Raw genomic sequence first — 26,483 nt, 5'->3', positions numbered from 1 at the left:
AGTTGTAATTCAGTTAAATTACTACCACTAGCGATCTAGTTCTAGAAATAGTTTAGTTGATTAATAAATAAACGTAAAAAAAAACATAATCAATTTTAAGAAGCAGCAATATAATTTAAAGGATTAAAGTAGCCTAACTTAACATTGCGTTCATTTGCGAGCATGATAATATTCATCGCGGTCAAGTACGTAGGACGAAATCGGCTACTGCACTGGAGTTTAAGTGGTAGTCTCTTAACGGAAAAGGTCTGGAAATTTACAGGAAACATTATAATTGATAATTCTTAATGGAAACATTATCAAACTTTCTGTTCGTGCACCCTTAATTTTCATCAATGATTTCTTAAAATATTCGCATAATTTTTCTGTGTTTGGTATTTGATGAACACCCCACAAGATGTGTGCCCCATTGTGGAACCAATCGGGGAGGGGGGCAAAAATTTAGTGTGACATACAGCGCCCATTCTTGACGATAAATCGCTCGTATATTTTGACTTTTTTTCGAATATTCTTTTTCAATTTTTCCTGTAGTAACTAGATGTTTCTTAATGGGCCCTTCGAAGAAACAAAAAAAGACCCTTAGTTTACAAAACCAGGTGATGCTTTTCCAGTTCAGGCTCTTGTTTTATTACATACGAAAAATTACACTATGATTGAATAAATGAGCAATTTGTTTCTTAATATTAAGTTTAATCGAAGTCAAATTCTTGCTAGTAAAATGTAAGGCTCTTGCACTCATCTCATTCTCTCCAGGTTTCCGCTACCAAATGAAGTGTAGCAAATCATCCCTTTCGACACTTGCGTGGATATATCCTAGGAAGCTTATCATCTATTCTGCTCCAAATGGTATCGCGAAGATTTAGAGCGGAATAAATGAATCGCCTTCCTCTTTCACAGAGGAAAAACAGGCGTTGTTGGAATCAAGTTACAGATTCGATTTGGGTCCTTCATTGTTGTTTAGAGAAGAGATTGAAAATGGATCTCGAGTGGAAATCCATTTAGAAAAGAGTGTTCTTAGGTGCGGTTAATGGGAATGGACGGGGTTTTCCTCTAGTGTACTAGAAAAAATTTATGGGACATCTAAGTATAACCCTTCTATGGAAGAGGGCTATAAACAAGTTTAAACTGTCGACGAAAGGCTGAAGTGATTTGGGGGATTCAGTGTCGTGAAAATTCTATATAGTCTATTCATAACCGAAGAATTAATTACAAATCTGTTTTAGCTTCCTTTTGCCTTGTTCTTAAGATTTATTAGTATATTAAGATTTATTAAATCATTGAGTTTGTGTGTTGCCTGCTCTAATCGAATAGTAAATCAAAACTATCTGACGGGTTAAAATTACAAAAAAAGCAATTATATAAAATTGCAAAATCTTTCCTAAGATTTTGAATTAAAAGTGAGAATATAGTTTCCTTTCTCGAAGATTGGTAGTAAGTTTAGTAAGAGTAATGATGCCTCACTGCTTTTAACGGCATCCCTATCCCTTCGAATCCCAGTCCTGATACTTTTTTCTAAACTTCTTCAAGATGCAGGTGTATCTCACGTAATATGGAATGGTTTCTAAAAGATGAAGGTGTCTGTTACGTAATTAGGAGGGTTTTCTAAATGATGCATGTGTTAATTACTTAAAAACCTAAGGGTGTAGTGGGAAACTATTAGGGTCTCGCCGAATCATGATTTCTTTGGGTGTTACGTAATAGAGAATGTTTTATAAGAGGTGCAGGTGCCTGTTACATAATAGGGAATGTTCCTTTTTCTTGTTACAAGAAAAACATGTGAATTTTATTATATGAATCATAATAATATGGATATGAATAGTATTATTGACTTTACGAAAATGTAATAAAGATGAAGTTACATTGTATTGTAGAAAATTTGACCGTGGCTTTGCATGCTAAGATGAATATAAGTTGAATCCTGACGAGCTGCCGCCATTTGTCATTAACGATAGTTACCTATATGTAGAAAAAGAAATCTAAAGGACACCGAGTTTTGTACATACAAGTTTTATTGATAAACAAATTCACAAACTTTTTTAAAGAATTTCACTCTCAGAGCACTAAAATTTGTATTATACATATAGGAAAGAGTATTTTCAACTGGAAAGTCGTTCAATCTAGGATGGTCACCATAAATGCTAAGAAATTCATAAGAAATGATTTATCAAAATGATGAATCTTTTACTCGCTTCCGATTTGAATAATAGATTTTCCACTTTGCTCAAGAAATTTTTTAATGTGAGGCATGAAGAAAGCTTACGGTAGGCCAAGAGGATCAAGAAATTTAATATTTTTCGTTGTTTGAAATATGCATAGCCACTGCCCCGTCTTGGCAGTTGATGGGCTACTATTAACAATGATAAGGGTATTGTTAATACTTGAATATGGTCTTGAATATGAATATGGTCAAGGAAATCCTAGATTGTGCAATAGGATTTGTATTCGTACATGTAAGGACCCAAATTGAATACATTGATTATTTGATATGTGTTCATGGTGCCAAGTCTAATAGAACACTGCCATCAGGGGTAATTTTCCAATTGGTTTCATATTATTCTAGCGAGATTAATGCTGTACTCTACTTCAGCGGTTTTGCAAAGGTAAACTCTAAATATAATTTGCCCGTTTGGACAATACTCATATCTTGAGCTCCAGACAAATCCTGTCTGATGTTGAATCAACCACGTTTCCACTTCTTATATATAATCTTATCTACTTCTTCGTAAATACCAGAAAAGTTGAATACCAGCTTGAAAATACCAGAAAGGCGCCTTGGGGACGGCCCAGGCATTGAAAACTGAGATCATACCGGCTAACTGTTCTATCTTTTTGCTTAAATAATTTAATTTGAATTTTTATTTTGCTTGATACTTTTTCCATCATCATTTCACAAAAGAATGCAAAATAGAGTGCAAAGAGCAAATAATGGGCAAAAAGAGTGCAAATCCGGTCCGTGGCGTGAAAGAGTGCATTTCACACGAATAGTGTGCAGGTTTGCAACCCTAATATGTATATTAAACTGACAATGCACATACATTTGAATTTTTTCAGTAAAGTGCAAATTATATTCTGGCTTTTAGAAAGCATAGGGGTTTTGAACCCGACTCATGTTAATTTCTGCTCGTTTTGAGTTTGATTCGGTTATTTATTGTGATTTTCGTTCGTTTTGGATTTCATTTACTCATTGATGTTGGTTTATGGTAGTTGTATTCTTGGTAGGTTATATGATTCTTTCTTTTTTGTTCATTTTGGGTTTAATGGAGTTATTTACTTTTTTTAAATTGTTTTGTGGAAAATTCTTTTTTAATTAATTATTAGTAAAGACGGTAGGTGCAGTGAAAATGATAAAAGTACAATACCCACAGCCCAGGGTGTTTTTTTCTCAGTCGAAAAAGTTTGGATTTTCTCAGTTGAAAAAGTTTGGAAGAACTGGAAGGCAAGTCTGCAAGCTAAGTTTAGAATATTAGAAGCTACAGTCATAACTGTGATCAAGTATGGTTTTCAAGTGTGGAGACTCCGAAAAACGGAGAAAGATCTGCTTGATGTGTTCCATAGAAATTGTCTACGGATTGCTTTAGGTACCCGACTGACTGACCGTATTTTAAGCAGTAAGCTGTATGAAAAAATGGGGTTCAATCCCTCTTTGTATGGCTACAATGAGAAAAAGGATGAGATGGCTAGGACAAGATGGATGAATTTAGACTTCGCGTTTGGGAGTGATGTTGGATACTATTTTCTTTAATTTTGAGGCATAAAAAGTACTGGTGATTTGAAACTCCTAAAAACGTTTGACTACAGAGCAAAAAAGAAATGTTGTACAGAAATCGCCTGGAATCATTACTGGAGATTTTTTTCTTAGGGGAAAAATGGATGTGTGAAACTGGTGAAAAATATGTTAAGGTTGTCAACTTCAGGCATGGTGTAACCAACAGTGTTTCAATGCACAATTCTTAGGCGGTATTTTGTCGACTTGTGGCAACTATTGATGCTTAAAAACCCTCTTTAATGGTCTTCATTCTAATTTTGAAAGGGGACTAAAAATGTCAACAAAACTATTTAACTCGATGATTTTACTATATGTTGAAATAAAAACTAATGCATAGAATAATATTTGAAGTAAAGTTATTAGGAGTGTAATACAAGTTCCTGAGTAATTTCATTTTTGATGTTGGTGTGAATTTGGAAAAGGGTTACACTAGTTCTGTGCCATATTATGCGCCATTGATTAAGCATTGGCGATTACAGTCCAAACGAATGAGAGACACCATAAAATACGATAAACTAATATTAATGAATAAGAAAAAAAAGGAAAATCTTGAATGACGAGCACTTGGTGAAACAAGTTCTTCCTCCCTGAAACTTTTAAAAATCAATTATAGCAACAATCGTTCTTATGCTTGTTGTTTCCAAGATTCATGGAAAGGCTGTGGTAACCAATATATTTCTTTCTTCAGAAAATGTCTAAAATTAGCACCAATAACAGTGCCATGTACTACGAATAGACATACCTGGTGCGCATTATTTAAAATATAAAACTGTACACAGCGTTTTTTTTTTTGGGGGGGGGGGCTGAGTGGTTCCTTTGAGTTGGTTGTTTTAGATCACCACTTTTGTCTGGCTGGTGTTGTATATTTATCTAACTTTCAGGGGTACCAGTTTCAACTCAATGGGAGCCAAGAGGATACTTTTATCCTATTCAGATTGCCCAATTTGGTTTGGCGCACTATAGCAAATACATAGCAGAAGCAGAACCAAATAGACTGGTACTTGAAGACGGTGACCGCACAAAGGCACTTTGGTTTGTCGCTGATGGTGCTAGTTTCACCAGAAAGTTTTTAACTGATATTAATAATTTTGTCATTGAATTTAATACCCAAGGTAAAGTGTCGTTGTTTTTTTTCTATCCTTGAATGGATCTTCAAAAAGGATGAAATTCCGCAAAAACCTTGAGAGAGAGAGAGAGAGAGAGAGAGAGAGAGAGAGAGAGAGAGAGAGAGAGAGAGAGAGAGAGAGAGAGAGAGAGAGAGAGAGAGAGAGAGAGAGAGAGAGAGAGAGAGAGAGAGAGAGAGAGAGAGAGAGAGAGAGAGAAGTTTATTAATATTAAATAGAAGACAATACAAAATACAATTCAAAATCGAATTACAATACACATAATTCCCCTCGAAAGGCTTCATGGCCAGGGATACAAGGGGAATAAGAAAAAAAAATATTATACAAGCAATAAATTAAATATAGGCAATTACATATAGCAGTTTACAGGCAACATATTTATGGGGGATACAATATAAGCAACAACTAGAAGGAGAAAAAAAAGAAAGAAAAAACATACAGAACATACCTGAGGCCTGCGAGCAAAGTGCAGAGAGGAAAACCACACACCACTAACAAAACACAGGGGCCATTAACTCCTCAGAAGAGAAAAAAAAATAATCTATTTGATTCTTTATTAAATGATCCTTAAGAGTCCTTTTAAAAGTCCAAAACGAGTGGCATTTCTGCACTGAAGAAGGTAGGGAATTCTAGACCTGTTGACAAGCAATGTGGGGAGTGAAATCTGATCGAACAGTAGGGGTAGGCGGAATGTGGATATTATTTGAAGAACGAAGGCTATATGGAGCTGAATCAGAAATAAACATAGGAGTTTTTCCGAAGAGATTTTGGAAGATTGCCGTGAAGTTGATCAAAGACAAAAGAAGCACAAGAAATAATGTAAATAGACCGTAGACTTAAGAGCTTGAAAATGAAGATTAGGCGGATGTATTTGAGCTTAAATAATTAATTTAACTATGAATATAGAACAACGTAAACTGAGAGTCTGTTTCATATGAGAATGAATCTACGGGATGAATCCGTGCAATTTAAGCAGTATTAGCCCTTTTTTTCAGTTTTTACGCAGCTTGCTGGTGATGTATATACAAAATTTACAAAAATTTGGATTAATTGGCGGCAAAAAAAATTCCGCTTTGTAAAATACTGAACTGATAGAAATCTAACTTTAATCTGAATGCCTGAAGGCGCCAAGTAAACTGAGGTCCTGGCCTAAAAACTGAAAAACTTGGATTAAATCTTTCAAAAGTGTACCTATCAGACATACCTCGGAAACTGGCAAAAGACGAGGAAAATCGAATGGGGGGATTTTTCACATGTTTAGTTCATTTTAATAAGGATTAGTGATCAAAAGGACGTTCAAGAGTCGAGACTTTTGCTTTTTTCTTTTTATTTCTTCTTTGTTGGAGATGTAAGGAAGGTGTCAAGACGCTGGCAACTCTGACAACGTATGAGAGAAAGAGAAGAAAGAGAAATAATTGATTAGCAAAAATAACGCTTACATAACCTTTCAATAATCATCAAGGAAGCCCATTGGTTTGTATATGATTAAATGAAAAAAAAGTTTTTTAACGGAAAGTAAGGAGCGACATTAAAACTTAAAACGAACAGAAATTACTCCGTGTATGAAAGGGACTTTTCCCTCCTGAACGCCCGCTCTTTACGCTAAAGTTTGACTCTTTTAAAACAGTAAACCCAATCTTGAACTAGCTCACATTACCTGTCAACCTTATTCTCTCTGGAAGAATCCCACAAATTAGGCCCTGCAAAATAAGGAAATAAAGATTCTCGGTGAATACTCCGAGCCTAAGACCCTATCCCTGAAGAACGCATAATTTCATAACAATGATTAAACGAGTTAGACTTAAAATTTCCCAAAAGCACTCCGGTGAATAATGACTCAAACATTGATAAACAAAAATAGCTAGTTGATAATTTCTTAAGTTGTAAACATTTACAATTTTGATTTTATTGAAGCAACTCAAAAGTACTGTTTTCAAGTCTCACTCAATCTCATAAGACACGAACAGATTTATTTTGTAAAATTTGAACTCTTTTAAAACTTGACACAAAAATCTTCCTCATTGAACTAGTCCACAGCAAACAACAATAAGACAGATACGAATTGATAAGAGAATGATAGAGAATCATTAGAATTCTTGATGGAAGCTCATTCGTTAGCCTTCTTATTATACCCAATCCTCTTGCCACTTTTCCTGCTACTCCATCATAGTGCAGTTTCCAACTCACATTTCAATCAAGATAAAAACCTAAATTAACCCTAAAAGCTTGATTTAAAAATACACAATTCAGACAAAATTTATTCTTTTACATAATGGGGGTACCAATTCTACAAAATGTCATGAAATCCGTCTTTAAAACGTTAACAGATAGACAGCTAAATATCGTAAAACTTGCCAATCCATTTAGGGCCGTATTTCCCTTTTCAATAAAAAGGTTTTCGCAAGATAATGTTACTGTAAACACAGTTTCATCAGCGTGATGACGTGTCCCAGGGATATAAAATTGCATGGTATCTACATAGATAAGGTAAAGAAGAAGCCCAAGCACCGAACCTTGTGGAGCTCTCCATTGGACTCTATACCTTCTTGATTTGCAGCCATCAATATTCACTATAAGTGTTCTCCCTTCAATACAAGGCTCGAACCAATTGAAAGATACATCCTGAACACCTAAACAATGTAGCCTGCTCCATAAGATCTTAAAAACAACAGTATCGAAAGCTTTGCTAAAATCTGTGAAAATTGAAAGCACTAACTAACCACGTTCAAGCGCAGAGCTAACAAAATCTGTGAGATGGTAGACTGCACGTACTGTAAAATGGCCTTTCCAGAATCCAAACTGTGTTTTTGCGAGAAATCAATATAGACTCAGATGGTTTACAATCTTCTATGCATAACCTTTTCGTATGGCTTTGAAAACAAAGACAACATCGAAGTCGGTCTCCAGCTCGAAGGATCTGAATTCAAACCTCCTTCATGCAAAAGGATGGCCGTGACCTTTTTTGAGCGCGAAGGAAATTTTACTGTTTTCCAGCGATAAGTTAATCAAATATACAAGGCAAGGCAACAAATACACCATACTATCTTAAATGCTTGTAGATTGAGGCCCAATGAAATACCGATCTAGCTTAAAATGCGCTATTTTAATAAATATTTCTGCGCAATGATTAGTTTGTATTTGAACCGCCTTGTTTGTTTTATTTTGCACAGCGACTGAACTTGTTGACTTTGAAACATAATGTCAAGGAAACACAAGTCTACAAAATTAAATATTCGATCATTATTTTATTGACAATCCTGTTAGCTCGAATTTAGAGTTTTAGTAACTATCACTAAGTAACTCAGTAACAGTTTTAGTAACTAACTATAATTTAGGTGGATGGCGAGCCTGTCTCTCTGCCAAATTCTTGTAGCTAGTTATTAACTATTATATAGTTGCCTATAACGGTCGTTAAAGTTACCCTATGTGTGGAGAGATGGATGAGCCTTTGCATAATTTTTTAGGAGAATGTAGGGAGTTGAGGGAGTTGCGCTTAGAAATATTTGGTAAGGAGTTTGGGGGGAGAGATTGGATTTTGGAAATTTTGAGAAGTAGGTGTTACTTAAGTATAAATAATAAAAGTTCGTCCGGGTGGGTATGAGGTATTGTGATGTTTTCTTAAATAATTAGTTTAATGTCTTTTCAGTCTATGTTTGTTGCTGTATTTTTTTTCGCTTGTTTTGTGTATGTCACCATGGCCCGTTTGGGCTTTCGTGTGATTAAATCACTTACATTGTATTTTCTTTTTTTTTGTTCCGAGTCGTTTTTTAAACAATTTGGTTTTTTAGAGCGCTGTCCTTTCTCTTCAGAGATGTTCGGTTTTATTTTTTTCGATTCATTTTCTTACGAAGTGAGTTGAATTGAATCGAAACTGTAATTATAACTTGCTAAAGAACTGGGTTTTTTTTTAACGACAAAGTAACCAAGTTAGAAAACTAAAATAATTGCTAGTTTGAGGAATAAATTAGCGTGTGTAAACTCAGTAATACAACGCAATGATCTCACAAAATAAAATTATAAGGCACCCGAGTAGTTATTAGGAAATATGACTGGAGAAAAGGAAAATTATCTTGTTTTCTTGCAAGTCGAAATTTAGTGCGAAGACTTTTAATATTGTATTGCGTGCTAGATCGGTATTGTAAAAATGAATGTTGGCCAAATTACGATTTATGTTTGAGCAAATGAAACAGCTTAAAGCTTCGGAGAGGAAATACATTCCCGAATTAAGACTTCCTGTTCCTTTTTGATTGAGAAATTTCAACAGTATATTGTAAATACTATCGAGGGCAGTAACACGTGGCTTAATTAAACTCTATTGACTCAACCAATAAAATCAAAATTGTAACTTTTTTCTTTATGTTCTCTTATGGAGATTTGACTTCACCCGGCTCAGGAGGTTGAAGCCACCCCTATAATGGAATGTCCCGCATGGGAAACCGTGTATCCAGAGGCACAGAGGTCAGTAGTTAAAATCTGCCTGAATTTTAACTACTCCCGTGTCGGATTTTTAGGAATTCTTCCAGATGCAAATCTATCTATTGAACACCTTGTTGATGTAATAAATATGAAGGTTGACTGGAGTCTTAGTATTCTAAGAAAGTTTAAGTATATTTGGGGGGAGGTCGATTCTAGGAATCCTCTTTCACTGTTTGATTTTTCCAGCATTTTTCTTATTGGCCGATTATGCAGATGACGATTTCCATTTTTCCGAAACTACTTTCTAAGGCTTATCATAAAATAAGGAATCTCATTCAGAAAACCAGTCGCTGTCAACTAAACCGCCTCTTGAATCAATTCATATCTTCCTTCATTGCTATCTTTTACTTTCCTTCGTCTCTACTATAATCCCATAAATACAATTTACCTAATTTTGCTGTATAGAGTATTGGAGTACATCTTCTGAGTCTTGTGGTTTATTGCCCCAATTTCTATTGATTTTTCTTTTATCTTTTAGAATCTCTCAACTCAAAAGGAATTGAGTTGAAATTGAGTGAATCTCTAACAGATTTTATTTTGAACTTGAATCTCAAATTTGAGTCTAATGGTAGTGTTGAAGTTATCGTTGAAGATAAAGAAAAGAAGAGCAATTTTCATTTATTTTATGTCTGCTCAGACCTTTGGATCACTAGTAAGGTAAAGTTATTTTTTTATTTTTTGTTTAATCTTACCTAGTACGATTATGGAAGGGTCTCCAGAAGAAATATCATGAGTTTTATTAATCCTGCCCTAGTGTGAATTTGTATATGTTTTCTTTTATACGTTCCATTTTGATGAATTTAATGACCCTTCTCTGTCCTGACATAAATTCCTGTGAATGGGCCTGAACCTCTTTCAAGGTTAAACATCGACAACAAGAAGAGCAATTGGGGATTCTTTTCGCAAGACTATGGAATTCTATGTTTGAATGAATATTTCGACCCTATGTCCAAGGGCCGTCCTCAGAAAAATATAAGTATATAAAAGATATATAAGTATATAAAAGTTATATAAAAGTATATAAAAGAAATTTACAATAACATACAACCATTAAAACTAAAATGAAAATTTTAGAAACAGTCCCAGCATTCTTACTTCAGCGAAGTTCAACCAGGACTTTGAAACAGGGCAATTCATTGAAGGGGAAAAAAAATTCGCTTTCACTGCTAATCTTGCCTTATTGACAGCTAACCTCGAAGGTCTTTTTGTAACTGGTTCTGTGTTAGTGTCTACTGGTTTTTTAATATATTTTGTAAAATTATTTTTAATTATATGTGTGTAGAGAGCATTTAGTGAGGATTCCCCCAAATCCCTATTTAAGGAAATATTATTATTTATCTTAATTCTGATTTCAATTGCTTCTCGAACAACCTGTTTTATGGCTAGGTCATTGCTAATAAGGGTAGATTCTTCAAAATTTATTTTGTGGCTGGGGTTACCAAAAACATGGCTGTTTAAAGCAGAATCAAAAGAAACATTAGCGCTATTAGAATTTAAAGCTTTAGTGATATCATCCTTATTCTGTTGTAGGCGTTTCTTTCAATTCTGCTGAGTTCTGCCTACAAAGTATTTGCCACAGTCATAAGGTATTTGATAAACCACTCTTTGGCGAGTAAATGGGGTTTTATCTTTATCAGAGCTTAGGAAATTGTAATTTTCGGGATGTATGTAAGGTAGATTATTTTTGAGGGCTTATCGGGATTCTCACATTTTAAACTACCATTGATTTTACGGGAGTGTCTTTTCATTCTACTTCTAATTTTATCATTAATAAGATATTAATGAGATTATTAACATCTAGGAATGGTATTATATTTGCATCGTAGCTTCACTTTGGGATTATGAGCAAAATAAAATTAGGTGTTTTATAGATGACCTTAATACATGTGATGGTAATTTACAGTTTACCTTAGAAATTGAAAGTACAGATAAAATACCATTCCTAGATGTGTTAGTTATTCGTAGCATTAATAGACTCGATTTTAATAATTACAGAAAACCAACACAAAACAATATATATCTTTATTTTAAATTAAATTACCATCAACAAGTTAAAAGAGCTGTCGTAAAGTCTCTCGCCGATCCTACCCTGAACATTTGCTGTGATTCATTTTACTTATTAATAATACAGTTAGCCGTAGACTGAAAAGACACTCCCGTAAAATCAATAGTATTTTACCATGTGAGAATCCCGATAAGCCCTAAAAAATAATCTACCTCCCATACATCCTGAAAATGATTACGAATTTTAAAAACGTTTGCACACAAAATGATCTGTATATAGTATCTACTTATAATTTCAAAATCATGAATTTCTTAAACCCCGGTAAAGATAAAACCCCAGTTACTCGCCAAAAAGGGGTTTATCAAATACTTTGTGACTATGGCAAATACTATGTAGGTAGAACCCAGCAGAATTTAGAGAAACATCTACAACAGCATAAATATGGTATCACCAAAGCTTCAAATTCTAATAATGCTAATGCTTTTTTTATTTTGCTTTAAGCAGCAAGGTTTTTGACAACCCTAGCCTCAAAATACTTTTTCAAGAGTCTGCCCTTATTAGCAATGAACTAGCCATAAAACAATTTGTTCGAGAAACAATTGAAATCAGAATTATAATAAATAATAATATTTCCTTAAATGGGGATTTGGGGGAATGCTCAATAAATCCTCTATACACAAATTTCATTAAAGACGATTTTACAACATATATTAAAAAACCAGTAGACACTAACACAGAACCAGTTACAAAAAGAACTTCGAGGTTAGCTGCCAAAAAGGCAAGACAGCGTGTTTCTAATTATTTTTCTTTCACTTCAATGAATTCCCTTGTTTAAACTCACATTATTTATCAGTCCTGTTGAACTTCGCTGAAATAAGGATGCTGGGACTGTTTTTAAAATTTTCATTTTAGTTTTAATGGTTGTAGGTTAATGTAAATCTCTTTTTTTTCATATATTTATGTTTAGCTGAGGACGGCACTTGGACACAGGGTTGAAATATTTATTCAAATATAGAATTCTACTATCTTACAAATATAGAATTCAACTATCTTGCGAAAAGAATTCCCTATTGTTCTTCTTATTGTTGATGTTTATGATGGAAAGCACTATTTTTCTTTCAAGGTTCAAAATTGTTCTTTGCAAAAGAAAATATGAAGAAAAATTTGATAGAACAATAAGGAAATTTGACGCAGGTCTTTGCGAAGAAAGAGATGTTTCTTAAATACCCATCTCTCAGTATTTCTTTTTTAGTAATATGTTGTATTTCAAAATGTTCATTCTTTTTATGATTCATCATAAACAAGTCAGATACGTTATACGGCGGCTGTCATGTACCAAGCTGAGACGAAAGTGTATTATTCACTAACGTTGATAAAAAGATTATGATGTCTAACTTATCATATAATAGCAGAATGAATTATATTTAAGAACGTAAAAAAATATATATAAAAAAGATGAAGCCTAGAACATCTAAGAAAAAGAGATGAGACTTAATTTTTCTGGTGTAAAAGGCTCTTTAATAACAAATGAATTAAAAATTAGGTCAAGACATTAGCCAAGTAAGTAAGTGTTTTTTATTGTGCTAATTCAGGAAAACAATTGTAAGTATCTTCACGAAAATTCCTGCCTTAGAATTGTTCTGTTTGCTATTACGAAAAAGTAGCGTAATTTTCAAGTCTCGTATTTCTGTCCAATGTTTTCTTTCTAAATATTTTCTTTTCTCTTCTATTTCTATAAGATATGGAGCTGCTGGGACATATAATATTTTGCTTTTGCATCTTGCGTATTCCAGTAAAATTTAATCGTTGAAAATTTCTGTGGACTCAATTTGTCTCAACAGCAAGTTGATATTTATTTCTAAGGAAGCAGGAAAGCCAAAACAAGCTTCCTGTCATGAGTCTTGATCTGCCTTGATGTCATGAGCCTTGATTGTTTTAACGTGGGGCTTCTTTCATGAATGAGTATATTTCCTTGCAAACATGGTATATCTTATGGGAAATGCAGGTTTAACCGAAATTCCTTGAATAAATCTAGGCACCGAATACTGTGAAATACTTCATAATCTAGGAAGGCAGTCTTCAAAGCCATAAGAACACTTTCTCTTCATACCTTAGCGCCGAACATACTACTGTTCGTCTTTATTTTTGAGAAACCTGTCAGTTCTGTAAGGACTGCACGGGCACCTAGATGCAGCCATCTGTGAACAATCTGTTTGATGACCTTTCTACATCATCGTTCGTGCTGGCTGATAAGTGGATTTCAAACTGCAAAGGACTGTACTCCAGTGAACTGAGCAGAATAGGCGCTAGAAAAGGCCACAGCTGCTGGTAAGTGGATTTCGGACTGCAAAGGACGGAAATCCAGTGAACTGAGGAGGGGAGGCTCTAAAAAGGGTCGTAGTGCAGGTTCTGTGCTAGTTAAAGAGTCGAGAAGGCCTGGTTTTTTCTATATTTTTAGATAAAATAAAATATATCTATGTGCTGAAAAATAAGCTAAATTAAACAATTCAGAAACGTTAAAATTTTCTAGGCTTGTTTTGAAACCTTGAAAATTGGCAAAGACTATAGAAATTTCCTAGAAATTCACTGGCAAAATAATCGCAAACCTCGACTTGAAATGTCTTACGATAACGGAGAATGAGGGTCGAAGGGCTAGTCTGTCGGTTTGCCGGCTATCAGTTGATAAAGAGAAAATATAGACGGTATAGTTATGTTACTTGCTTTGTATAGAGTGTGTGCTTAACCGATTCAAAAGAGAAGTCTAAGGATTTTTCAGGTTGCACCAACCGATAAATCAGGGCTTATATCTATGTTATGGGGCATCCGACTTCAAACTGTAAAAAAAAAAAAAAAAAATTAATTTTGTTAATTTTTGACGACTGGATTATGTTACTCAAGGAAAAGGTTGTCCCCGGAGCGATTTTTTTCTATTCAAAATTGCTGAATCAGGATTGAATTTTGTATTGCTGAAAAACACATCGATTACGATACGTTTGCTTTTTGTGTTGAAAATTCATTGGTAATGCAGTAGTTCGGCCCAGTCAGCATTATAGGGGCCGACTCCCAGCAGACATTAAGAAGAGGTTCAATATGGTATGTGCTGTGACCGCTCCGAGTCCGCTGCGAGGTTACAGCTCTCAGGCCATGACCTCTTGAGGCGCTCTCCAGATTTACTACCACCTTTACCATTGAACGTTCTTTACCCTTGGGATCTGACGCAAAATCACGTTGAATTATCTCTGTTGATTTTGCTGTCCTTTTTGTGGCTGATTATTTTATTCAACTGATCCCTTATCTTTCCCGGCAGCGTATCAGTGCTATTGCTGCCATCACAAATCTTGCTATAGAAAACGAATAGCTTGTAAAGTTTTTGACATAACTTATATTCATTTATCACTAATAAAAATAAACAGAATATTCACAACCTACATAGTAAGCAAGTAAACCATCTTAACCACTCTTCTGGGCCGTCCAACTATTCCCTCATCCAAAATTATAGCCGACTTCACTTACCATTTATTTTTTTAATCCAATCCATTTTCACTTATGAACATATCAACTGATATTAGAATCTCCCAATTACCTATTCCATGATAATCCATCATATACTATAATACTAATAATACTAAAACCTATGCATATAATACAATTTATCCTTTAAGAAACTCTTCACTTCGGTCAGCTCTTTGTTATTTTATAACTTCATCCTTCTTGACATTCGACAATTTCATGATTCAATGGATAAAGAAGTGTTTTGACTTCGACGTCACCGCTAGTGAGACCTGAGACCTCTGCGGAAATCTGACCTAATTTTGGAAATTCTCGTAAAACAACTTGGCAGTAAACTACGTCTAGAAGTCCGGTTGAAGGCAGAATTTTCATTTGAATATACAGTTTAAGCAGTTCTTCTCACTCATTTCTGATACAGTACTCGAACTCAAATCAACTACAAATGGGAATGATATAAGGACCAAAGGTAACTGATATCGTTGCAGGCATTGTTTCATTTACATGAACGCACTGATGTCATTTAGCAAGAATTCCCCATAGAAATACTTGTGCTGGTCATAGGATTCCACTGAGCTGGTACTTACGTGGAAGAATTCCGTCATCAACCCTGTAGGGTACATTTATTAGATGTAAAAGTATCGCTGCAGCCTTACATCCTCGGTCTAGTGCTGATTTGATCACGGTCGTCAAATAAATTATAGCTTGCTTGGTTGTGTGTCTGTATCCAAACTGTATAGGGTTCTTTAAATAACGAATTAACCTATTTGTGTAAGCTTTCTCTAGAATACGTAATATAATAGGAAGCATCTGGATTTGCTAATAATTTTGAACTTAGCAGCATATCCACATGTATACACTGGTGTCCCTCTACCCTCTTTAAAACAAGAGGGGAAGTCCTATCTTTCAGTGATAAATTTATTAGGTGACAAATACTGGAAGAATAACAGGCTATAGATTTTCATAGCTCTCAGAGAGATTTTACCACTTCATGCAGCATTACCTTCCAAATCACCTATTATGTTTTTTATTCCTTTTTCATTGGCTGGGATTATCTTAAATGCTAGATCTGATTATTCATTTCCTAAATAATTCTGGACTGAAGGGTCATCTTCTATCAGCACAATTCCTTGAATTGTACTATTTTCAATACTTGAAGAATATTTCTCAAATTCTTCTGAAATGCTTTCATTACCCGTGACTTTTCTTCCATCTTGAGCAATTAGGTCATCTGGAGCGGATCTAAGCGGCCCATTCAGCACTTCTTCAACTAGACGACAGGTCTTTGCCGTATGTTCAAAAGCTTCCTTAGACTTTGTTCATTGTGATTCCCCTTTGCCTTTAGCCACTGACCCTCACCATAAGCCGAAGGGTTAGTGATACTAGGACTCGAATCCCCTTTTAGAAGGACACAGGATTGCAAATCCAGCGTGCCATCCACTCCTATTATATTTCCACTCATCCACTCTTTAGCTATTAAATTATTTTTAAAAAGCGTTGAAGAAAAACAAATCACTAAATAAAAAAGAATTTAGCTCTTAGTCCTGGTAGTATTCCGCCCTCGTATCAGTATGTATACTGTCTGGTCATTTTGTTATCGGTTTATCTGGCAGTCTAATTCGTTTTTGTTGGTGAGTTTTGTTTTGTCTTTTTTTTCATTTTGTGTGGAAATACCTTACTCATCGTTTGGCAAGATCCGTGAATAAATGTGATCGCCATTGAAATCACGAGTTTATTCATGCTCTGTTGCGATAATGTTCTCTATCGATACCAGCTTGTGCTCATTTTCCTACCAGTTGTCTGGTTTTGTCTCGTTTTATTTTTCAAAAAAAAAGAGAGAAAAACAATAATAATAAAAATATAATACTACGAACGAAATATGTAATTTCAAACTAAAAGTGAATATTTAGTATTAACATGAGACATGGGGGGGTCGAAGTCTTTTGTCCCGCCCCGTCTACTACCAGTGCTCCTATCTGATGTCCTATTAGGGAGGAAACCGTAGCTCTTCTCAGGTATTCGAGAGTGCCATGGGAACGACTGCTATCACAGGAAATGTACAACAATTTAAAGCTATTGCACGGTTTTTTACCCGCCATCTGTTTTTGTTATTAAAAAAAAATTAAAAACTAATTTCTTATGAAGACACGGGATCATTTCAAGCTGCTGCATATTCTACCCTCTTTCCCCCGCTTTTAAAGCTTTCGCCTTTGTTCAAAAGTATAAATATAGATACGCTCTTCACGTTTTTAATTAAAAATAAATAAAAACTTGCTTTTGCAGGGTAATAAGATTTTTCATGGACTCGGGGATTGTAATTCTTGGAGACGGCTCACTCGAGATCTATTAGTAGATTTACAAAAAGGTCAATCACTGTCAGAGAAGGGGAAGAGGATTCTGCGATCCAGAGCAAGAGTGACAGCGGTCATTTTTCGTGGTGTAGGCTATGCAGATAATATAACTCTTTCATCTTCAGAACATTTGGCCCATTTTTACGATGCTGCAGATTGGTTTGTGAAACATCAAGATGATGAAGGTATTTTTATGCATCAGTAGCCATAGTATTTTTTTTTACTTTTATGGTATTATAATTTTGTGAAAACAGAGACATAACAGAAAAAGTTTAATATTAAAAAATTAGTGAAATTATCAAATGAACACAAAAGTATTTTTATCAAATGGGAAAAAAAATTTTCAAATGTGTATTATTTTTTTCAAATGTGACTTTTTTTTATTTCTAAGTTCACGTAAAAATGGCAGATAAAAAACTTTTTTGGGGACCGTACGACAAAGTCCACGGGAGGTAAACCCCTTCTGTTTCGTTCTTTTTGTGGCTATAGATCATAAACCTCAAGATCAAGATACCGATTTAAAAAAAAATTACTATAGTTCTTTGCTCTCGAATAAGAGAATGAAAGTTAAAAAAAAAAAAAAAAAAAAAAAAAAAAAAAAAAAAAAAAATAAAAACAAGTAAAAATCAAGACTTTTGGCCAGAGAAGCTCAAAGGTGAAAAATATTTTACGCACATTTTTAAGTATAGGCTGCAAGGTGTCCTCAGTACGAACAATATATATATATATATATATATATATATATATATATATATATATATATATATATATATATATATATTTAAAAAACTAAATTGTCAAATAACGGAGAAATAAAAGAATTTCAAATACATATAAGAACACAGTAAAAAAAAACCAACATTTTTTACTATTCAAATACATAACTGAGTAACTTCTGTCAAACTTATAAGATAATTAAAGTTTGTGATTTTGTCACCTTTGCTCTATTTTATTCGAAAATAAAAGCAGAGCAAGAGGTTTAAAACTTTGAAATGAGTGATAGGTAAAATTTCAGGGATTATATGACACACAGTAAAAGGGAGAGATTCCAGCGATTAGGAATAATGGTATTTAATCAAGATGATGTCAAAGGGCGCTACTTCACTAAAGCTTTGGGATGAAACAAGGTATATATTAGTGGCGAGTTGTTCTCCTTTGAGTTAAAACAACCTTATACGAGGCTGCAGAGGCAGGCATTTATCTGAGGAGCAAGGCATCTGGTCAGATTTTTTTTTATTTTGAGTTTCTTGATTTTCACGATTGTTTCTTTAATTTATATAATTTGTCTGTTCTTTGCTGTTTTGTCGAATCTTGACTTCTCTCCGAAATTCTCTCGGAATAAATCTCTATGTCTCTCCCTATGTGCGGATATTTTGTGTGAACTGGGAGGGAGGGGAAGAGGTCAAGACTACATAGAAGTCTTCAAGGAAGGAGGGACCTGAAACCCCGCTACGCTTTTCTTTGAACCCCCTTGTTCCTAGCCCAGAAACGTCAAATGTTTTTCAGATACCTGAAAAAATTCGGGTATTTGCAGTATCTTATAAAAAAGGATGTAAACTGATCCTTACGATAATCTATAGGAACCATATTAAAATTAGTATCGTCATCGGTATGTTAAGTCTAAGTTCAAAACAGCATGTTTCCTAAACACGAAGGTTTATTAGTGGAATGAGTACTGGCGCAAAGGTGGTCAGTGCAGGTGCTCCTAATCTAAAAACGACAGAAACGTTTTTATTTGCGTTGGATTGAACAAGATTTTGTTCTCCTGAATGTGAAAAAAAGGTCCAGTCTATTATTTATCTTGGCTTACGTTCCTAGCCCGTTTGAAATCCGTGTTGTACAATAAAAGGGGATATATTGGTTCATCTATATTTTTTTGAAGTGTTCGACTTCCGAAATATATTGCACTTTTGGCTATTTATGTATACCCATTACACAAAAATCGATAAGCTTTTCTAAGCAATTATCATGTACTAAAATTTAGCTAATAAGGCATATTATTTTTTCTTTCTAGGTGGGTGGCCTATTGATGTCAAGCGTCATCTTGGAGCAGGCGTTGAGGACCTTGACGCTGGATGGTACTCTGCCATGGGTCAAGGACAAGCAATGTCACTTTTAATGCGAGCTTATTATTCTTCCAGGAATGAATATTATCTATCTGCTGCGCTTGATGCAGTCAAACCTTTTCAGGCATTAAGCGAGGATCATGGTGTTAAAGCTGTATTTATGGATAAGTACATCTGGTTCGAAGAATATCCTACCCAGCCATCATCTTTTGTGCTGAACGGCTTTATATATTCATTAATTGGATTGTATGATGTCGCACATGCTCCTGATAGCATGGGATCTGAAGCAAGGGATTTGTATATCCAGGGTATTAGATCCTTAAAAGCCATGCTTCTCCTCTATGATACAGGATCAGGGACTTTATATGACTTGAGACATATCACTGCGGGTGGTGCTCCAAATGTTGCGCGGTGGGACTATCACAGTACTCATGTGAATCAGTTGTTACTTCTATCAACTATTGAAAGTGACCCAGTATTTGCTACAACTGCGAAGAGGTGGCAAAGTTATATGAATGGTAAACGTGCACCTCATAACTAGTGAGCTTGACTTACCAGTGACTCAGTAACTCTAGAACTCCTGAATGTCGAAGAAGTGTATCATTTTTTATATTGTGACATTATTTATTGATCAATAGTTTTCCTAGAGTATATCAGCAATTTTTTTCTGGGGGAGGGGCTCCGTCCCTAAGAGACAGGAATACTCTCTATATTTTAAAGTGTAGGTTTCTCTACGGGAGGATAGCTGTCCCCGGGAATAAAGCCATTCGTAAAAAGAGTGACTTTATATATATTTATATATATATATATATATATATATATATAAAGTTTTTTTTCAACCTCTGATTGGCTCTAAAGGAAAGCCGGGTTGGTAAAGGAAAAGTATTTTGTTACCAAAGGTAATGTACATTCACGGTTACTTATATACATAACCAACTTGACGATTGAGTCGTTTGCAATATATAGCAATAACCTTTGTAATAACCTCTCCATAAATTTTCGTCATTAGAGAGTTGAAGTGTGTCGCGGGGACTTTCTTTGTTTCTCTCCTTAGTTTTGAAGCGATGATCCCTGCCCCTATCTCACAAAGGCACTTCTTCGCTTTACGGAAAGTATGGAAGTCACTTGGCGCTATGTCGGGACTAAGTGATAGGTATTTGATATGCACAACAACGGATGGACCCAAATTTCCCAAACAAACGTTCAACAATCGCAAGGCTGTAGGAACTATTTTTGGGGACCTATTCCTTTGCCTATTGATTTTTGGGGGTATATTGCTTGTGAAGCTTAAGTAGCCGGTAATAATAATTACTGCACTTTCTTATTGTGAAGTTTTGACACACACATAGGCCCATTCAAAATAAAAGATGAGGCATGCTAACATCCGGAATTGTTCTCATCCATGACAATGTTTTTCCTTACTCTGCTCTATGGCATCTTCCGCAAGACCTTTTGGAACAGCCGACATCTAGTCCCGGCTTAGCGACGAGTGTCTTTTTCTCTTTTTTTCTTTTTTTTTAATAGAAATGGCTTAATAGAAACTTACAGTCTGACGAGGAGCTAAAATTAACCGTCACAGCTTACTTCAAATCATTGGCGGCGATATCTTGTGAAGAGAGTATTACAAAGGTTAGTCATAGATATGACAAATACTTTAATCATCAAGACGGTTGTGTAGAGAAGTAATCTTACATTACCTAGTAATTTTACATTACCTTTGGCAATGAAGGAATTTTATGTTGTCACCTGTTGCCTTTATAGTCAATATATATATATATATATATATATATATATATATATATATATATATATATATATATATATATATATTTATATATATTCCAAAAAAGTAAATTTATATTCAGAAGGTATAACTGTCAAGTTTTTTCAAACACTTATCATACCTCTCGACTAGTTTTAAAGTGACCTCTTCATAAAATCTTGCCGCCTTCTCCGATAACCAAAAATTAGCTGCCATTTTTATGTCGTCGTAATCATTGTAACAGTTGCCACTGAGGTGTTACTTGAGGTGGAGAAGTGGATGGTAATCGTTCGGCGCAAGATTAGGACTGTTGGATGGATGGTCTAAAATATCCCAGCCAAAATTCTCCAACAAATTTCGTGTCTGACCTGTAGTGTGAGGTCATGCATTGTGATGAAGAACGACAATTCCCTTTGTCATCATGCTAGGTTTTTTTTTTTTTTTAAGCGCTCTGTGGAGCTTTTTGAGGGTTTGGCAGTATGCCTCTGCATTGATAGTGGTTCCTCGTTGCATGAAGTCGACCAACAAAACACGTGCTATTCCACAACACCGACGCCATGATTTTCAGCTGGGACAGAGTCTGTTTGGCCTTCAACTTTGCAGGGAGTGTGTATGTTTCTATTCCATATTTTGTTGTCTCGAATTGGGCGTAATAATAAAAATAATAATTTATTCCAGAAAAAGCCCGTGGGCCATAGGAAATTTACATAACAAAAAACTAACAACAAATTAACTAAATTAATACTATTTAAAGAAAACGCTCCCGATGTGCCGCTGCAATCCTTACAAATCTTGCTATCCTTTTAATACTCAGGAAATTCGTCTCTTTCATTCTATCTACCATCCATATCTCATTCAATTTTTCTTTACCATACATCTTTCGCCTCCACTCATTCAATTCGACACATTCACACAAAAAATGTGTAGCCTTGTGTACGAAAGCCTTGTGTAGTATCCAGTTCAACTGGTTTCCACCTCAGTGGAAACCGTCATAGTAATAACGGTGACGTAAAAACGGCAATGAACTCTTTGTTTCGCGTGTATCAATATTTTTTTTCCTTGTGAGGGAAGAGTACAGAATCATGGTATAGTATGGCGTTGCTCAATTTTGCGTGCTTGTCTATTATTTAGCATTTTAATTTATAGTGGCGCACGTTCAAATAGTTACTTGATACCATTTTCCGTCAATTAGGGTTTCATTTTAGTCATTTCTCTACACATGACCATAAAGTGGGCTAAATATCTTTCATCACCAATTGGTTATGTTTGAGCTAAAAATCAATAAACAAAATGGTTGGACTAGAAAGAAAACCTTTGAAAAAGTTTTCACTGAGCAGAATGGTTGATATAGGGAACCCCTTCTCGAGACTGATCCAAGGGACCCCACCCTCCAGAAAAATAATGTCTGGAATCGGGCTTTTTATAGAATTCGACTACCCATAACAAGACAATTCCGTGACAAACCCGCTCCCCCCACCTCCCCCACCCAAAAAGATCTGACCTATGTGCGCCTAGGGCCAAATAGTAAGTCCAATGTATACCCCAAATGTAAACCTAGATAGTGCCAATTTCCTCTTCACTTTTTTTAATTCTAAAAATAAGGTCTTATTTAGCCCCCTTGTGTTCTATGTAGAAACTCAATAATGCAGTTACTGCCAGATATTACCTGTCCATCAGTTAATTTATGTCAAGCGAGTGTATGCTTTCCACTGTTTTGTTTTTCTTGCTGTAGACAATTTACTAGTTCCTAAATATTATCGTGCTCCACGTCTACCTCTGTTCATAGATTCCAGACTATGTTTGTTTTTTATTCTTTAATTTTTTTTCGTACTTGGGGGGGGGGGCTGTTAGCGTGAAAAGCGGAAATACTAACCGTGCGGAACACTTAAGAATTAAGTTTAACTTACCGATGCTCTGTGGAGATTGAATAATGATCAAAATGTTCTGCAACTTAAAGGCACCGGAAAAGGTAACTGAGCAATAGAAATTTAGTCAAACGAGCTAAAATAGGCTTTTTTTTTTTTAATTCCAATTAATTCTAAAATTAAAGTAAAAATATAAAAGGAAGTAAAATATAAGAAAAGACAAAGAGATAAATAAAACAAACACAAGTAATATTTCCATATTAAATTTATCTTTATAACATTTTTGGTAATCCTAGATGGCAGTGCCGTTTGTTTTTTTGAGACATAATTGATGGGAAAGCATACTGAAAATCATGGTACATATGTTTCTAAGCTGCAGAACACGATGGAACATTACCAATGCCATAACCGCGGAATGCGCGTGAATAAAGTTTACTATTCCGTTTTTCATGTAACCCTATGTGGGTTTATTTTTGTTCAATCTGTGCTATATTTAAACGTTTTGATATATTACTTAGAAGCTATCTAGATAAAAAGTTATGCGCTTACGAGAGATATTAATGGTTTGAAAAACAAAGAAGAACTGAAAAGACTAAGAATTGGACTACCAAAAACTGCTAATAAAATAGGGAATACCAGTGGACGAATGGGGACTCATTCGCGTGTTAAAAATTAACTTAGGTCTTAGATATTTCTTAGGATTTCTTTGGTCTTTTTATGAGAAATCACTTTTTAGGAAGTGTATAATCCTGCTCTTTATACACCATAGCATTCTTAGGAAATACATCAACAGTTGGGGGGGGAGGGTATCAGATGGATTCTCTCTGAAAAAAATGCTGTAACAAAAACACGATTTTGATTTAGTTGAATTTTCTAAATAGGTCTTGGGGGGAACTCAATTGCATTTAGCTGTGAAGGCTATTATTCTATTCCAAAAGTTAATGAACATTATTCAGCTGCAGAAGAGAAAGGCATTGTTAGTGTTCTTGGCTGGAAAATATCGTTTATAGGGAAAGGTTTTTCCAGAAAGAGTTATATCCAGATAATTAAATAGATTTACTGTCTCTCAAAACTAAATTCAGGTATTTGTTTTTTCTATTGATGTCCTTTTAAGTTGTTCTTTTAAGACCTTGCTTAAAGTCACAAGTTTTTATTGGAATCAAAACCTGCATTGAATTCCCGAATATTATAGAACGCATACTTTGGCTTCCATGGAATTCATGATTTTGGGTAAAGAACTCCTTTCGTTTCCAAAAATCTTATAGAAAGTTTAACAGAAATTAGATTAAACTACGTATGAAAATAAATTTGTGCGGTGGATAATTTTTATTAAGAGTAAGTTAATTATCGTATATTGAGAAAACAATTTTCGTTTTGATTGATAGGTCTAGGTTGATTCCAGGAAAAGAAACTTAAGTAAGAAACTTTAACTTTGAGTAAGATTCGTTTGTTTTTAATTAACCTATGAGTAAAATCATAGCTATCAAATATACTAGATTTTTGCTCCTTTATTTTCTTTCTTTTTTGTCTCCCAACTTGAAAAATTGTAACTGATTGGGAAACTAAATTAAATTTTTAAATCGAAACTTCAGTTTTTTCTCTCCTTTTTTTAGTCTAAAATAGTTAATATGGTTTTTGAATAACATTCTTTCTATTAAACAAATTGTCTCGTAAATTCTTTTTTTGACGGATTACAATTGTCGGACAATTAACAGAAGTGTTTAATTTGTACATGCTACTACAAAATATTTATATTTTGATATAAGATTTCGTATGTTGTCCCTGCGTGTTCCTTATATCTTCTTTATTAACATGCTCTAATTGTGGTTAAATGTTCTTTTGTTATAGTTTTGCCTCATGGACTATTATAACTGATTAAGAAAAGCATAAAGATCCATTTCTTTTTTCTTTTCACTGTTTAAGTTAGTTCTCTCCTTTTAATTTCCTTAAAATAATTGGCTTTCGTTCAAATTTGGGAATAGATTTTGAGCTTGTGTCTTAATACACAATGTACTTATGCATACCTGAACAAAGGCGGGAGGGGTGGGGTGTGATCCCTTAAGAATAATGTTTGCGCAAAAATCCCCTCTTTGAATGCATATTGAAAAATTGGAAACTAACGTCATAGAATAGAACATATTAAACTTTTTTTAGAGTAATTGATTTAGTCGCATTTTGAAAATTAGGATAATGAGCCTTGTTAAATTTGTACTCGTCACTTTTAAATTTCAGGTATTGAATAAAATTTAGATTTAGAAATTGACAACCTCTAACTTTTCTGTAATCATGGGTTGATATTTTTATCTTGTCTTTTTATTTAACCTTTTTCTTGTTCTCCTTGTTCATGGAACAGAACATAAAAGTTTAGGTGGGATCAAAAATGTTATCAACACTCTAGCCAGCAAACATAAAGCTTCGGAAACCTGATATTTTTATCATTATCAGATGGTTGCATTTCCGTAGTTCTAAATGGATGATGTGTGCCTATCCTAAACTATCGAGTGAGCATCTCTCTTCATTTATTCGTTAAGTTTTGTGGTACGGTATTATATAATTTATTTGTTCATGTATAGTCGTATGTTATAAACCGTATATAAAAGGGTATTGATGGCGCACAAGTGTGTATAGTTTTACTTTAATTGATACTGGAGTTCAAAGTTAGCATTCAGTTTTTGTTGTACCTGCCTGTTAAGTTGATTTATATTTAGATCTGTTATTTGCAATAAAGTGGCAAGAAAACGTTTATTCATCCATCACGAATTTAGAAAAAGCAAGGAATATTTAAAGGCATACATGAAAACATAGCTCTGAGCAATGAGGGCTTTTTTCTTCGAAGACAGGTACTACCAAGCTAATCTTTTTGAATAGTTAAGCTGTAAGACTGATATCAGTGAAAGAGAAAACGGATAAATAAAGACCATAAAAGCGAGGTACAATTGAGTACTAGGGGATTAAAGACGGAAACAATCGAAAGAGCATTAACATCCTCACCTAAGGCAAGCTCAGCTTGTTCGAATGAGTTCTTTTTTATCAGTTTTAACTGAGCTTCCTCTCCCTTTAAATTGTGTAGCTTTTTAATTCGATGTTATTTATTTCATCTATATTAATAATGTCTTCTTTCTTTTGCTGATTACGGCTATGATTTACATAGCCACATACCCATATGAATTTGTTTTCACCTTCAACCTTTCAATTTATTTAATCGACCTTTGTCTAGATCAACCGTTTCCTTATTTAGCTTTTCATATTTTAAGTAGAAAAAGTCCTCGTTTTTCTTAGTTTTTGCATTCATGTATGACGATACGGCATTGTGTTCTTCGTAGTTATTTTAAGGGACAACGGCTGTAGAGCTATTAAGCCTCAAGTTAATTTCCAGCTTTTCCCCAGTCGTTATTTTTTGCTTTAGTTGCGTTGTTATATAATTCAGTAACAACCATGAATGTTCCTGTTTGAGTCATTTGTCATTTTGTGTAATTTTGCACGTGAATAGATACTAAATTTTAATCCCTTCCTTCTCTTTATCATTGATAGACTCACGGACGAAAGATCAACATATTCCTT

The 26,483-nt window shown here is 34.5% G+C and overlaps 1 protein-coding gene across 5 annotated transcripts in view; it reads left to right on the top strand.

Annotated features, from left to right (window-relative positions):
- LOC136030131 (D-glucuronyl C5-epimerase B-like) overlaps positions 1-25,667 on the top strand; it is a 141,095-nt gene extending 115,428 nt beyond the window's left edge. For all 5 annotated transcript variants that reach the window (XM_065708818.1, XM_065708816.1, XM_065708819.1 and 2 more), the window contains exons 5-8: positions 4,648-4,878; positions 9,845-10,023; positions 17,162-17,414; positions 19,244-25,667. In XM_065708818.1, coding sequence (XP_065564890.1) covers positions 4,648-4,878; positions 9,845-10,023; positions 17,162-17,414; positions 19,244-19,836 — 1,256 coding nt within the window. In that variant the 3' untranslated portion in view covers positions 19,837-25,667. The remainder of the gene's footprint in view (positions 1-4,647; positions 4,879-9,844; positions 10,024-17,161; positions 17,415-19,243) is intronic.
- The last annotated feature ends 816 nt before the right edge of the window (positions 25,668-26,483 follow it).

Source organism: Artemia franciscana, chromosome 8, assembly GCF_032884065.1.
Source record: "Artemia franciscana chromosome 8, ASM3288406v1, whole genome shotgun sequence".
Taxonomy (NCBI): Eukaryota; Metazoa; Arthropoda; class Branchiopoda; order Anostraca; family Artemiidae; genus Artemia; species Artemia franciscana.
The sequence above is the reverse complement of the archived record's forward strand: the minus strand, read 5'-3'. Positions and strand labels throughout refer to the sequence as shown.